This window comes from Furipterus horrens, unplaced genomic scaffold (assembly GCF_987537825.1).
Source record: "Furipterus horrens unplaced genomic scaffold, mFurHor1.1.pri manual_scaffold_9, whole genome shotgun sequence".
Taxonomy (NCBI): domain Eukaryota; kingdom Metazoa; phylum Chordata; class Mammalia; order Chiroptera; family Furipteridae; genus Furipterus; species Furipterus horrens.
In genome coordinates this window covers 52,451,565-52,467,065 of record NW_028327179.1, presented here as the reverse complement: position 1 = coordinate 52,467,065, position 15,501 = coordinate 52,451,565, and the positions used below count along the sequence as shown (strand labels likewise).

Here is a 15,501-nt window from a genome sequence, read left to right as displayed (position 1 = left end):
GCAGGGCCATGACAGGCAATATTTGTTGAAAAGATCGATGGATGGGAGGGAGGGAGGAAGGAAAGAAGGGTTAAGCACAAGGTCTAGCACTATAAGAGGTCAATAAGTAATAAATATGTGTTAACACCACCAGTCCTTAAAGTGAGAATTTTCCACCTAGTGGCACCTTGGTCACTTAGTGGTCCCTATGTAGGAACCCTTCCCAAAAGAACAAAGGCAAATGATCTTTATCTGGCTCTGACAAAATAAACAAACCCATTCATACAAATATCACAACGGAAGACCAATGTGTAGCTCCTCCTACAACGCCCACCCTAACCCTGGCTCTGAGATACAGGATGCCAAGTGGAGGGAAATTAGGTGGCACAGTCAGGGCAGAACTCAAGTATAGAGCTCCGTCAAATCAGTGCGCTTCAACCATGGGAAAACAAAAGTGGCAGGAACGAAAAAGGTGCTGGGAAAATAGAGGGAAAAACATATCTGTTGTGGGAAAGTGTCCATGTTTTAGTTAAATCCGAGTAAACAAAAGGATTTTTAAAACGAGCGAGAGATACCAGGAGACCTTTTAAGGCCTTTCTTTATTGCCTACCTCTACAGAGAGAGAGGAAATCTCAATCAACGCATCAAACGTCCAAAACCCAGAGGAAATCTAGCACTTCCTATCTAGCTGTCTAGAGAACTTAAACCTAAAATGAATTCTCCCAGGAATCAGATTCCTGGACGTGGGTTTCTTGCGCTAGACCCGGCCACCCTCCTCTCACCGTATGGAGCGCTGAAAACTCCAGAGGCTCGGCAGACGAGAGCGGGTGAATTCGCTCTCGCGCTAGTATGATCCGGGAGCAAAGCACATGCAGTGGGTCTCTGTGAGCCGGAGACGCGCACCCCGCGGAGAATCTGGAGACACCGGGCGCTGAGTTTTGAGCTTTCCAAGTGCCGCACATTGAAATGGGAAGGCAGCTCCTCTCGCCCCAAACTCACTTCCTTTTTAGAAGCACTTCCATCATAGTCTCCGATCTCAGCTCCCAAAGGCATCTGGAGAATCCTCCACGGTCCAAGGTCCACCGTGAAAGAGAAGGGTAAGGGGAGTAGTGACTGGGAGGCGAGGTCACCAGGGTCCCTGCCCTGGCTTGGTGTGGTCGTTGGCGGGGAGTAGTGGGGAGATGGCAAACCTGCTTGTCTCTGCCCCACTAAGCCGCGGGAATCCTTGTGGAGGCGCCTCGCCGCGGGCGTCAGGGACCAGATGAGGGAATGACACCCTGGAAGGGCTGCAGGCAAAAACTTTGCGTCCTCCAGCGGCAACTCTGCGGAAAAGAGCACCCCTCCTACGGCCCCAGGTCGTGCCTCTCCTGATTCGGCCCTCAGTGCCCGGTCCCAGCCCGTCGGTGCCGCCGGGTGTAGGCGGCGGCAGTGCAGCACCTCTGCACCCGGGCGCACGGAAGCCTCCGGTCGGCTGCACGCGGCGCTAGCCGGCCGCGCGGCCCCTCCCCGCCGGGCGCCGAACTGCAGGGGCCTCTCTGCTGCCTCTGGCGGCCGTGCCTGCAGCCAGCAGTTGCCTCTGGCTGCCGGCGCTCGAGCACCGACTCCTCCTCCTCTCTCTCTCCTCCTCCCCACCTCCCTCCTCCTTTCCCTCCCTCTCTCCCTCCCTCCCCTGTTCAGAGCACTCAATGTCGGAACGTTCCGAAGATGACGTCGGAGCGTTCTCGAATCCCGTGTCTCTCGGCTGCTGCTGCCGAAGGAACAGGGAAAAAGCAACAAGAAGGAAGAGCAATGGCGACACTGGATCGCAAAGTGCCCAGTCCGGAGGCGTTTCTGGGCAAACCCTGGTCCTCCTGGATCGACGCCGCCAAATTACACTGCTCCGACAGTAAGAACCCCACCGCCTCCTCCTCCTTTTATTATCCTGTAACCTTTCCATTCACCTAGAGCCACTGGGAAAAAGTGTGTGTGTGAGAGAGAGAGTGGCCCCCGGTGTCCTCCATGCTTCTCCCTCTCTCTAAATAAATACACACAGAGACAGAGCATCAATGCACAGAGAGAGGCCCTGCTGCCAGGGCTGTCTGTCTTTCTGTCTGTCTGTACCCGGCTACCCGTGGCAGCCCGCGGGGTGGGCTTTCACAGCCCCATGGTGTATCTTTTTAAAAGGCTACTCTGTTGCTGCTTGCACAGTTTTTTTGGTACCTATCTGGGCCAGGTAGATGGAAATCCGGACTTGGGAGAAAACGTCGCATTGTCAATTTTGGAAAGATTTTTCATATATAGTATTTATATCAATCTGTTTGCAAATAAACACTCCCCCCCCCTTGACTTTGGGTACCCCCATTTTCGCTTTTTTCTCTTATTTTCTTTTTTCCTTTTCTTTTTCATCTGCAGATGTAGATTTAGAAGAGGCTGGAAAAGAGGGTGGAAAAAGCAGGGAGGTTATGAGGCTTAATAAAGAAGGTAAGTGGAGCTACTGGCATTTTAGTGTTAGCATGTGTGGCAGAAATCTTCACAGGATTTCGACTATAATGTGAATTGTTCTGGGTACAGAGTGACTAAGGTTTGTCAAAAATTGAGCACACCCAGGTGTCTACTGCTTGGTGTTAACTTCTTTCAAAGTATAAATACAACGGGGGAAGGGGGTAAAGAGGGGGAGACTGTTGGAGGCAGAAGTTTACTGCACTTAAGTTGGAGTCCACGTTTGGACCTTCTGATGCCTATCTGCCATTCTCATTTGCAGCATCATTGCCAAAGGTGGGGGGTCAAAATCTGTGAAATGAGGAGTGGGGCTTCCCTCAAAAGCATCCCAGCCTATCTTGTGGGTAAATACACAACAGTTTAATGAACCCCACATGGTCCGTCATTCCAGCAGCTATTTCTCCACTCTTCACTGAAAACCATTATACATGACAAACTTTTGGAGCAAGTTACATTTGTCCACTTGGTGCTTGGTCACAGAGTGTTATGTGGCCAGCAGGATCAGGGGCATCTGTGTCCAGCCCCCTCAGCCATTCATCTATCTCTGTTTCCCCAGAGAAATATACTACCTGAAATGGGACACAGTGAGTAGACAGGTCATCCCAGACAGAGGCAGGCAAATGAAGCCACAGCCTGCTGGAACTGGGCATCAAACACACATGGTCATCATAAATAAATCATATCCTGTTCATGTTTGCAAGTCTGCCATATGTAACTCTGGCTTATGGGCTCCACATGGAGCAACACCAGAGGCCACTTTCTGCTGAACAAATGGATGGGTTCATTTGAATTGTGATTTACTAACTGATGTCTTGTAAACATGGTTGGCTGAAATTGGGTGTGGGAGGATGGCGTGGGGGGCCAGAAGAGGTTGGTGGGAAGTGTTGAAAGAGTTTAGCCGTAACTAGGCCATAGGAGCATTGCTTGTCCCAAATGAATGGAGAAAAGACCAGTAGATTCCAAAGAATGGTTTCCCTCATAAATCAGGATATCATTCTATAAGGCAGCCAAAACCTGCTTGGAAAGATGGCACTTATTTTGTGGATCAACACCTAACAGTTGGTTTTCTGTGCCTAATCATTTCCTTACCATCCAGTAAGAGGAAAATTTGTGCTTCAGAAAAAATAACATGGAGGTTAAAATGCATTCATATTCAAGGACAGTTCTATAGCATAGTGGTTCTGCTAATTAAGCATTTTGATTGGAAATGAAACCTTATTCTAAACATGTTTGCTTCTAGATTCCTTAGTGTGATCTTGACATATCTTTAGGATGCGCAAGGGAATGAAGTCAAGTAAACTTCTTACAAGTGGCAGGTTATTTGTGCTAAATGTCCATGAGTGTTGACAATGGGAAGTATCACTAGAGATTGTTTTTCTTCACAAACTCTTGAGATCTTTAAAAACTAATGGGACTCAGTAATCAAACCACTGGCAATGGAAGGTTTCTCATGAAAGGAGATGAGATTGTAAAAACCTTTAAAGTTGAGTAAAGGTCATGGTATGGCACAGAATTGTCACCTCTCAGGTCTGGTGATCAATTATGACTACAACACAAAACTCGTATTCTGCACCCTTCTTCCTACTTCTACTTTCAAAGAGCCTTGTTCTCAGATTCTCTTTGCCTCATGAGAAATAGGTTCTTGTAAGGAAAAGTGAAAAGCTCTCCTTTCCTCAGAACTCAGAAGTGGTACATCCTACTTATTATATCCTTTGTCCTATAAAGGTACAAAGATTTAGCTCCCAATTATATGCCTCTGCATTAAGTACACCACTGTTCAGTGTAACATGCACTTACTGTTCACCAGATAGCCATGTATGGGTGGAAATCTCTGTTTATTAGCCTGGTAGAGAACTTGGATTAGCAATTCCTGAAGGTCTTCCTAGTGTATGCATGCAGTTTTCTTTTCAGATAGAGTACACATTAACTAAATATATATGCACCCCCCCTGCCATGATGAGGAATTTAAGGGTTGAGCTGGGACTCTGTCATGGTGTTTGGTTGCCAGGATCTCCAGAAACACTGGTTGCATTAGTCTTGCCATGGCTTTCTTGTTGCAGTCATCATGTAGGTGGTCTCATGATGCGTACGTGTTTGTGGCTGGGTCACTGCACGGCACATCTGTTTATCTATGTGTGTGAGCATTTGTAGATAGACCATGATGTTGTTGGTAGTCAGCCAATCTTGAGAAGAAAACTGGGCTTTAATAGCAATGAACGAATAGCAATTGAGAAATGAAGGGATATGATTCAGATTTTGATATCATTTTTATTGTGATAAACATAAAATTTACCATTTTAACCATTTTAAAGTGTACAGTTCAGTAGTACTAAGTACACTCACAATGTTGTACAGCAGTCACCTCTATTCATTTCCCAGGCTTTTTTAATCATCCCAACCAGAAATCCTGTACCTGTTATACAATAACTTCCCATTCCCTTCTTGCTGTTAGCCCTGGTAATCTCTATTATATTTTCTGTTTCTGTGAAGTTGCCTATTATAGATACCATGCATAATTATACAGATGAGATATATGATACATGTATATATAATGCAATATCTGTCCCTTTGGATAGGCTTATTTCATTTAGCATAATGTTTTAATGGCTCATCCATGTTGCAGCGTGTGTCAGAATTTCATTTCTTTTTATGGCTGAATAATATTCCGTAGTATGTATATACCATATTTTACTTATCCATCTATCTGTTGATGGGTATTTGGCTTGTTTCCATCTTTTAACTATAGTGAATAATGCTGCTGTGAACGTTGTTGTAGTATGATTTTATAAATAGATTAAGCTCAGGGAGGAAGTTTAGGCTAGAAATGTAAAAAAAAATAATCATTTTGCCTTCTGTGTCTAACTGGCCACAGCTTCAAAAGACATAGGAAGGACTTGCAGACTTCTAAAATAATCTGATTATTATGATATAGTTCCTTCTCCAGTCCTTATTCCTTTCACCTTTGTGTGCTTCAGTTCTCCACCAATATCAGTAGGAAGTATTAACTGAATACTTTGAAATCTCTGTAATAAAGTCTTCACATCAATGTTATTATCTCATCTAAAGTTAGCTAAAATTACAGTCAAGAGGAATTTGGCAAATACTTCTGAACCTTGCCAGATCATCACCTGGGTTAAGAAAGTGTTGCTAATTCCATGCTTGGATGTGGTCATATGGGGTTATATTGAGGGCAGCCTGGCATGGTGAAAAGATTGGGAAAGAGAGATTTGAGTCAGCTTCATAAGTTCTCACATATGACCTTGGGAACATCACTTCCCTTCTCTGGGCAAATTCTCTCACATGTAAAGCAAGAAAGTGGGGTTAAACATCCTCTCTGAGGTCTCTTTGAGACTTCTCAACTTAAGTTTCTCTACTGAATGTACCTATACTTGAGATATAGTCATACCAGACAGGGTGTTTTTGAAAAGAAAAATTTTTAAATTAAGGCCTCATATTAAATACATCTTAAACTACTACATACTGGGTTTATTTTCTCATTTTGTACTCTCTTCGTGGCAAAAATCACCGCATCTCATACACAAGCCAATTCTGCTGCAAATAGTTTACAAATGATATGTGACCTTTCGGACTTTGGAATGGTTGAGGGTTTGAGTCCAAAACCCAGGGTGATGTGTTCCCCACAGTCAAGAGTAAGTTGACCTAGGTCAACCTGGATCAGTCAGGGACTTAGCTTTCCTGAGAGGAGGGGTCCCAGAAACCTTGTTAGCTTAATCTAAGATAGGAAATGCATTTATGATAGAGAATTCCAAGGAAGGCCATTCATCTAGCTAACCTTTTTAAATAATTTTCTCTCTAACTTTGTAGATATGATTTAGAAAGATGTCCCCCTTTTCTAATTGCCTCAGCTGAACTTGTTTTTTTGTTTGTTTGTTTTTTGTTTGTTTTTTTAAGAATGTCAATTCATGAATAAGGAGCAGGATGCATGGGGCTCATAAGTGTCCTGGACTATATAAAACAAATAGTAACAGGGTTGTTGTGAGGATTAACTGAGATAATACAAAAGGGATTAGCACATAGTAAGCACTTAATGGATGTTTGCCTTTATTATTTTTTTAATGTTATGATTGTCATCATCACTTATTAATGAAGCTAGTTCTAGGAAACTTTATTCTTATAATTAACTAGGATCTTTAATCAGCGATGAACAGAAAAGATAAACTGTCAGAAATTTTATTTTTAAAGTAAACCATGTTATAATTTTATAAAGCTAATGATTTTTTAAAAACCAATTTTAATGGTGTGCAATTAATATGTAGTCATTGGTAAGTTTTATCAAGATAGAGAAAATACTTAGGCAGCTGTGGATCTGTGACTAAGAAGGATTTACAAAGATCCTTCTGATTCTAGGAAGTCTAAAAGTAATTTTTAAAATGATCAGTAAGTTGTTTTATCTGATCACTGAGAAAAGAAAGTCCTCAAGAGATCCTTGTTTGGGTCTTTTGGAAACCTTTACTAGTTACTTTGGGCATTTGTCTGTGTGTTAATGTTGCCAGATGTTTTGGTTTGATGTAGGTAAACTTGTGGAATGTTTCCAATCTGAAAGCTGTTCTGGAGCCAGTAAGATCTTGCTGTGATCGTAGGAGTTTGCTTTCCTCCTGAGGTGCTGGAGGAATTGGGCTGGAACACAGGACGACGCAGGGAGTGTAGGAACACATTCAGCTCAGGTTTAGGTGTCTTGCAGTTATGGCTGAATTGGAGCAAATTGGAAGAAAAGATGGCAACTGGCCTGGTAAGAGTGAAGTGTTCTTAGAATCCAAGCCAGGGGACCCAGCGACAAGTGGTAGAGATTTATGGGAAACTGCAGAGGGATTCCCTTTGTCATTACACAGGTAACTCCGTTATCTATACTAATAGGAGATGGGAAGACGCCATGTCCACAGATTACCTCATTTCGCCATTACTTTCAACTTCTTTTTCCATTAAGCTTACCTTTCTCCCCTTTTGCTGACAAGCGGCAACATTTGCTCACTTTGACATTTCATTATCATCTCTCTCTTCTGGCCCAGCATTTGGGATGAAAGGACAGGAGAGGCGGAGTGGCCTAACAGTGGTAGTGAGGAAAGATGAAAAGGAGAAGTAAGGGCTTGGAGAATGAATAAGCTTTACAGTTGCATCCAACCAACGGAGAAGAGAGCACCAAGGCCAAGACAGCAAAGCTGAGAGAGCGTTTTTTCAAAAACACCTAGTTTTGGAAATATAAAGCTTCTCTAAATGAGTATCTCTTTACATGCACATATTTCCATGTGCCTGGGTTCTCATGTGTAGAAAATGGGGCTCTGGCTCCTTCCAAAACAGGAAATTAGGCAGGGCGGGCATACTTTGAAACTCTGTATGTGATGCGCTGGGTTCTCATCATACTTCTTCCACAAGAGTAATTTTTTTATGTCTAGAAGATGTAGACTGTTACACACACACACACTCATTTAAGGCGCTGCTGTGTTCTTTTTTGGTGGCTGCATAGTGGAACAATAATTGAAAACTGGATGTCTTGCTTAGTTTTTAATACCCCGTCCTGCTTTTTTGGCCTCCCTCATGCATTTGATACTGAGAGGCTCTCACAGTGGCCAGCACCAGGCTAGGCCCAGGAACACAGTAGCCAAAAAGCACAGCCCCTGCCTCGTGGCACTCCTATCCCAGCAGCAAAGGCAGACAGTGAAATATCATGCTGTCTGTGGTGAGTACTCTGAAAGGGGAAACGGGTGCTATTGGAAGGCAGGGCAGGAGGACCTAATTTAGGTAAGGGGCTCAGTGAAGGTCTTCCTGAGGAAATTTTACTTACACTAAAACCTGGAGGATGAATTGAAGTTATCTACGTGCAGGGCTGAGCAGGGTGGAATTAAAGGAAACAATATCTGTGAAGGCCCAAAGTTTGAGAGAATATTGAGTATTCTAGACACTAGAGAGTCTGTGTCACTTAGAGTGAAGATAGCAAAGCAGAAAGTAGTATGAACTTTCTCAGCAGTGGCACCACTTCTTTGTGTTGGGGAACTGTCCTGTGCATAATAAGATGTTCAGCAGCATCTCAGCCTCTACCAATGGATTTCAGAGGTATCCGTACATTGCCAAGACTCCTTAATAGAGAATCACTGGTGTGAGGTGAGGCTGGAAAGGCAAGAACACAAGAAAAATACACAAAGATACTCACAGAAGTATTCTGCAACTCTATCTATGTCTTATGCCTACATTGCAGTCATTTGGCCTTATTGAAAATTCAGACATATTCAAAGCTGTGACTGTCCCCTGGCACTGGGCTGCATTTGGGAGGATCTAAAAAGAGAAGACTCTGTCCCTCACAGAGCCCTGCTCCATAGGTTTCTCAGGTGACCCTTCAAACCTTCAGCTCTCTTCTGCAGAAAGTGGTGAAGTAGTGAGCTTCAGGCTCTAATTCTGAGTGGCCTGTCCTCCTTCACTATGGGTGAAGGAGACCCCAAGGCATCAATTCTGATAATGATGTTATTTATTATACAGTGGTCCCTGATGTCAAGAGTATCACAGGAAAGCATTAAGGATCTCGGTTTAAAGACAGGCTGGAAATACTATTGTCATTCTTTGCAGTGGGATTACCCATGGGACTTGTCTGCAATAGGGGTGCACATGACAGAGCAAAGCAGCTGGTTTCAGGGTTTTCATGTTATAGTTAGAAAATAGGGAGGGCAGAGAGGGTCTGATTCCTGGGGACTTCTGACCTGTGTGCCACATGGTCTACAGCATTACTTGGGATTGTAAGGCCATGTTTGTTCTAGCCAGTGATTCTCAGGTGCTTGCTGTCCTGCTTCAGAGGTGATTTAGAAAAGCTAGGCAGATTCGGTTTCTGTATGGTACTATGTACACCATGCTTATATCCTTTGGGCTCACCTTTTGTTCATGGTGCTTTGTTTAATTTGTGACATCCTTCAGAAGTAACTGGCAGTAGCAGACATAGTGAGATCCTGTCCTGGTCAAATCCTTTTTATCCAAGTACCCCATACTCTTTAAGTGACCCAGTGTCCATATCTGGAAGCTATAGTCCTTTATTGAATGCAATAGAGTGCTGTTGCCAAGAGGGTGACAAAGGTCATTCCTGGCTTTGTTCCTCCTCACAAGAACAACTAACAACTACTTAGAGACAAGACACCACTGAGAAAATTCTAGAATAAGGGGGACAAGCTGGAGCATCTTCCAGAACACAGAGACAGAAATAGACAGCATTTGAAGGATAAAGGGAACAGTCACATGCTGACAGCTGCCGCTCCCCAAGGCTACCCAGCACCACACTGGCAGGTCTCCCTGGGCCTACAGTTCCTCCAGTTACAAAAGAGAGACCAGGGGGAGACATCCAGCTCCTCCAGTGAGTGGAGCACTTCTTGGGGGTCCACAATTGGTCTTGTCTCAGGGGGATCTGGGGGGGAGTCTGGGGCTTGACCACTGGGACTCTAACTGTGAGTCCAGTAGCCAAACATAGCCATAATGGAGAGGAAGCGGGTTGACCAATGGGTTAGCCTTCTTCTGAGTTGCAGAAACTGACTGTCAAGAAACTGACTTCCATGTCTCTCTCTCCTAAAACTCTTGGTGCAGCATTCTGCTGCTGATGGGCTCCCAGCTAAGGCTGTTTGTCTGCCCCATCCTGTTCTTCTATGGCAGAGCTCAAATTGGCCACTTCAGCCAAACAGACCTGGATTTAGACCCTGAGCCTCTTGACCTAATGATGGGAGCCCAGGAAATCCCTAACTGCAAGTGGGCTGAGGCTGATTATCCTTGCCATTTAGGGGTTAGACATGGTTCACCGGGTTGTCTCTAAGTAAAGCTGGAATTCTGCTGTAGGTAAAGCTTTTGTGTTTTATGTAGATGCTTTATCCTTGTACTTATGGTTTCATAACACAATTCTGCTTACTGATTGTAGGGATCAGATGTTTAAAGAAAAAAAAGGAAACCAAATAAATACTCTCTAGGGCAAAACAAAGTGACACCAGGTCACCACAGTAGGGAAGATAAAAGTGACATGATGATGGGCTCTTTGAACATAGAAGCAGTGGTCAGGGTGCCTACTCTGTGAAGCTAATTGATGGTTCTCTGAACATTAACAGTGCAAGGACACCTTAGGCTGGTGGTGGGCAGGGTGGTGTTGCTGTGTGACTCTACCACAATACGCCAGTAGGTTATGGATTCCTGAGGTAGGTGGAGATGGGGAGACAGGACACCCAAACTAATGACACTAACCAGGATATAAAACATGGTTGAGATATATCCTGAGCTTGTTGCCCTTATCAGACCAACACAGTGTTTGCCTCTTTTTAAGAGTAATTGGGCTACAGAAGGACAAATGCTGTATGATTCCACTTATATGAGGTTCCTAGAATAGTAAAATTCATAGAGACTGAGAGTCAAATGGTAGTTGCCAAGGGCTGGGGAGTGGAGAAAGTGGAGAATTAGTGTTTAATAGGTACAGAGTTCTAGTTGGGAAAGATGATAAAGTTCTGGAGATGGGTGGTGGTGGTGACAGTGAACTATAAAAAATGTTAAAATGGTAAATGTTGTGTTATGTATATTTTACCACAAAGTGCATTGCAGACTTGGAAGTTTAAGTCTTGACTCAGCCACTTACTAGCTATATAGTACGAAGTAAGAAAAGATAACTTTTCTGGGCATCAATTTCCTCATTTTTTAGAATAGTAATAATAGTAGTTCTCAGGGTTGTTGTGAAAATAAATGGGATACTATCTGGCATACAGTCGGTACGCAGTAATGTAAGCTTTTGTTATGATGGTTATTACTTTTACTAGGCACTTGGTTCCTCTTCCTGTGTTAGGAGAGCTGCTACTTTCAGGGGGTGGAGGATGTCATTACTACTCCAGAAGTACACTGGGGGTTCACTAAGCGTCTTTGGTCAGCATTTTGTCCCTGTTCTTTAAGGATGCTGGGAGTAAAAATAAATGGAGTTGGACCAAGCTCCCTGTGCTATTAGCTTATCAAGAGCAAATCAGTATCAGTTTTCCAAAATGTGGTCATTGAAGTCGCCTAGGTATTAGCAGCCAAGGCTGTAGTCCTGCTAAATCAGAGGACTGGGAGTGGGGCACAGGAACAGGCATTTCAGACAGGCTCCACAGGTGGCTCTGATGTTTGCTGGACTTTTGAGAACCGCTGTTGGCTAGATGCAAGTAGTGGCTCTCCATCCTGCCCACCCTAAGAATCCTTTGTGAAGCTTTTTTTTTTTTCAAAGATATATTTTTACTTATTTTTAGAGAGAGGGGAAGGGAGGGAGGAAGAGATGGAGAAAAACATCAATGTGTGAGAGAAACATCAATTGGTTGCCTCTTACACATCCCCAACTGGGCACCTGGCTTGCAACCCAGGCATGTGCCCTGACTGGGATTTGAACTGGTGACCTTTCAGTTCACAAGCTGTCAGTTGTTCCACTGAGCCACACCAGCCAGAGCTGTGAAGCTTTTTAGAAGCAGAGACACCAGGACCACTCCTGGAGATTTGGATTCCAGTTTAAGGGGTTCTGGGGACCTGCTTGTGTGTTTTTAAAAATAAAAATCCTAGCTGCCATTTACTGGGCAGTGACTGGTTGTAAAACACAGAGCTAAATGTGCATTTTCTTATTTAATCCTCATGACCACTCTATGAGGCGATTTCTATTAGCAGCCCCGTTTTAGAGATTAGGAAACTAAGGCTCAAAGAGGTGAAGGTTTTTACCCAAGGTGATACATTAGGTGACATTTGAACCCAGGGGCATGCTGATTCCAGAGGCTGTACTGTGTCCTAATGTTGTCCTTGGAAGCAGGGTAAGGACTGAGGTGAGGTGTGTGGGACACCCAGAACGCACATTTAAGGAGGCACATACACAAATGCCTGTGAGTGCGGAGTGAGCACACCCCTGAAATTTTGCACCCAGGGAACTTCACTTGCCTCAGCCTAGTACCAGCTCTGCTTAGGAGAGCATGTTCTTTAAGCAAAATGATTACAGTTTCTTCCTCCTCTTGTGTGTAAGCGAGTGGCCAGCTGATAGGGCCCGAGGTCTCCCCCTCAGTGAAGTGCTTTCTCATCCTAGGGTCCCAGCTTTGGGTCGGAGTCCTGGCCTCAAGGAAATCTCAGGAGCTGACTCAGACTGTTCCTTTTTGTGAGAAGGTGTTAGCAAGGACGGTTGCCAAGCAACTCCAGGGGCATCTTTCTACAGTGATGATTTCTCTCTTTTTCCTCTTTTGAACATCTTCTAGGCGGCTTTTCAGTTTCCCTCTTGGCATTGGGATTGTTAGTGTTTTCACAAAGGGTGCACTCCTTTGGATGATGGAATGGAGATAGCTTTTCAATACCCCTGCTTATATGTATCCTTTCGATGCACCCGCTTAGGGTGTGAAAGACCTTTCCCTTCTTTAGCCTACTTGTCACTGGCTCTGAGGGACAGTGACAAAGAAGACTCTTTGATTGGAATGGCTGAGAAAGGCACAGAATGCATCCCCTCCATGAAGACCGGGGAATGTGGTAATGTTGGGTTCATGAATGGACTTCACCTACTCTCCATTAACCAGCACACTTAGCATTTCCGACTCCATGAGTTGGCTGGTCTGGAGGAGCTTGTGTTTCTCTTTTCTCTTCTCTTCTCTTCTCTTCTCTTCTCTTCTCTTCTCTTCTCTTTTCTCTCTCTCTTCCTCTCTTTGTCTCTCTCTGTCTCTCTGTCTCTGTCTCTATCTGTCTGTCTGTCTCTCTCTCTGTCTTCCAGAGACCAGGGCAGCCCTTGACATGCATTTCCCCTTCAGCGCTGTTCCATCTCCTGCACGGTTGCCTCATCAGTATGGGGTTTCTTTGACAGGCCCCAGACCTCATGGTCTGCTGGCTGGTGTTTTGATCCTTCCAGTGAGGGCCAAGAGCTTGTGGGCTGGGACACATTTCATGTGTGACAGAATCTACCCCGACTGGAAGAAAGAAAGGAAAGTACCAGGAAAGTGAAACTGCTTGCATTTGGGTGAGGTTTGCTCCATTGGGTCCACCCACCAAGGACACCACTGTTAGCCTCTAGGCTTCTGTCCCTTCCTAACCATCTCTTGCAGAAGCAGGGCAAGACCCAAAGAGATCATTCAACTCAACTGAGTCCTGCCACTTTCAGGGGCTCAGAACAAACACTTAATGGCGTAAGACAACTGACAACAGAGATCTGCCCTGTTTTATGCAAACCCAATATATAGTAATCCAGCCTTAGACAGATTACGAGGCTATTTGCTTTCTAAATATACTTATTGGAGTTTTCATTAAATAGGAGACTGCCCTAGAGCTTTTTAAAAACCATATTTTCTTTACCAAAGTTTGGATGACACCCACTTTTAGGCTTCTGCCAGCTCCTCCCAGCTCATCCCTCCTCCTCCCTCCAGTTTGCTCTGTGTCAGCTCACCCCCACTCCTTGCTCACACCTCAGACAGTCCTGGGTGGTGATTCTGGCATGTCTGCTTTCAGTCCTGAGCTCCACAGAGTGCTTGGCTCAGCCCTCTGGTGTGTTGCATGGGACAGCCCCTCATGGGTGTCCTTTTGAACCACTAGACCCTGCTAGACCCAGTGCAAGCTCAGAGTCTTCTTTGTAACTTCCCTTATCCACTCCCTTTAGGAAGGCCCTCCTTCCCTTCCTCTTACCCTCCCCCTCTGTCTTAGAGCAGTTCTCTGCACCTCTTCATTTTCTTTCCATTCCCTCAGCCCTCACCACCCCAGGCCAGCCTGCCTCATAGCCCACCTATATTTTTATAATAACTGCTTAATTAGTCTCCCTGTCTCCATCATCCCCACATGCATCTTCAAAATTAATCTGCTCCTCAAGTAAAAACCTGGCATCGCCTCCCCATCGACCGTACTTAATGCAGTAGTTAGTCCAGGTCCTCTATTCCCCATTCCTTTCAAACCAGACAGGTGGTTTGCCTGCCACAGCTCTTTGGACGAGCTGTGTTTCTTCCCAGTTGCTGTCTGGGCCTCTGCTTCAGTGCCTTCCTCTGACGTGAGCACTTCCCATCTGTAGGGCCTGGCCACAGTTCTTGCCTGTGAAGCCCTCCTCAGCCTCTCAGGCTGCGCCCCTGGACCTCCTCGGGATCCTGTACTCCTGGTTGTACCCACTGTACACTTGGGCCCCTAGATCTTACACTTCATGGCCATTTCATTGCTGATGAAACCAATCCATCGTTATCTGATTTTCACAACTGCATGCTCCATCACAGATGGTTAGGATTTGACGTTGTGTGTTCTACAGAGAGGGAACAGTGTTAGTAAAGGCTGTGAATTCCCACAGAAAATTGCTTTCAGACAAAGGAGTTAGGATGAGTTCCGGATCTGTCATTAATACCAAAGGGAAACATTGTAGTTGTACACCTACTGGATACCAACACAATTGAATTTTTTAATAATGTAGAGTTTTCAGGAAATAGGCTTCTCTTCTTGTATGGTAAGGCTTGTGTGTGTTTTGCTATTTCTGTTCAGTGTACTGGGGGGAGAGTTACTCTCTCTCTCTCTCACACACACACTCACACACAATTTTAGGTCTTGCTGCCCAATTACTCTGTAATTTTTTTATCACAATCATTGTTGTGCTAGTAAATGTTTAACAGTTTGCTCTCTTTATTCGTATCTATATACTTTTATTATAAATTTTAGTGTTAAAAAGGTTGTTTAGCATATAATTTACAAATAATAAAATATTTAATCCTCCTCATTGTAAAATTTCATTTAGTCGGTTGATTCTTACAGAATGCTTTTGTTAAATTTTGTTGAATTATTCTATCCTGGGCCAGTCTAAGGCTGAAATTGACAAACAGGTATCAATCTGACTTAAGTATTGGTTGATATTTTCATTTAAGTCAGTGAGTAAGATGAAAGTGAAAGAACAAAGAAGTATGTGGGAACCTTCACTCAGTTGTTGGTAACAAGTGTGTCTTCCTTGCTGAATTGGATAATAGTTTTCAAGTACCAAGAGAATATGTTCTCATTTTTGTACTTTTTTGTACTATCCACAATACAATTATATATGTGTGTGTGTGTGTGTGTGTGTGTGTATAAAATCCTCACCCAAAG

General features: G+C 44.2%; 1 protein-coding gene across 4 annotated transcripts in view; it reads left to right on the top strand.

The window, feature by feature from the left end:
- The first annotated feature begins 1,654 nt into the window (after positions 1-1,654).
- Positions 1,655-15,501, top strand: part of ATXN7L1 (ataxin 7 like 1) — a 251,901-nt gene continuing 238,054 nt past the window's right edge. For all 4 annotated transcript variants that reach the window (XM_090287329.1, XM_090287328.1, XM_090287332.1 and 1 more), the window contains exons 1-2: positions 1,655-1,864; positions 2,371-2,439. In XM_090287329.1, coding sequence (XP_090143455.1) covers positions 1,684-1,864; positions 2,371-2,439 — 250 coding nt within the window. In that variant the 5' untranslated portion in view covers positions 1,655-1,683. The remainder of the gene's footprint in view (positions 1,865-2,370; positions 2,440-15,501) is intronic.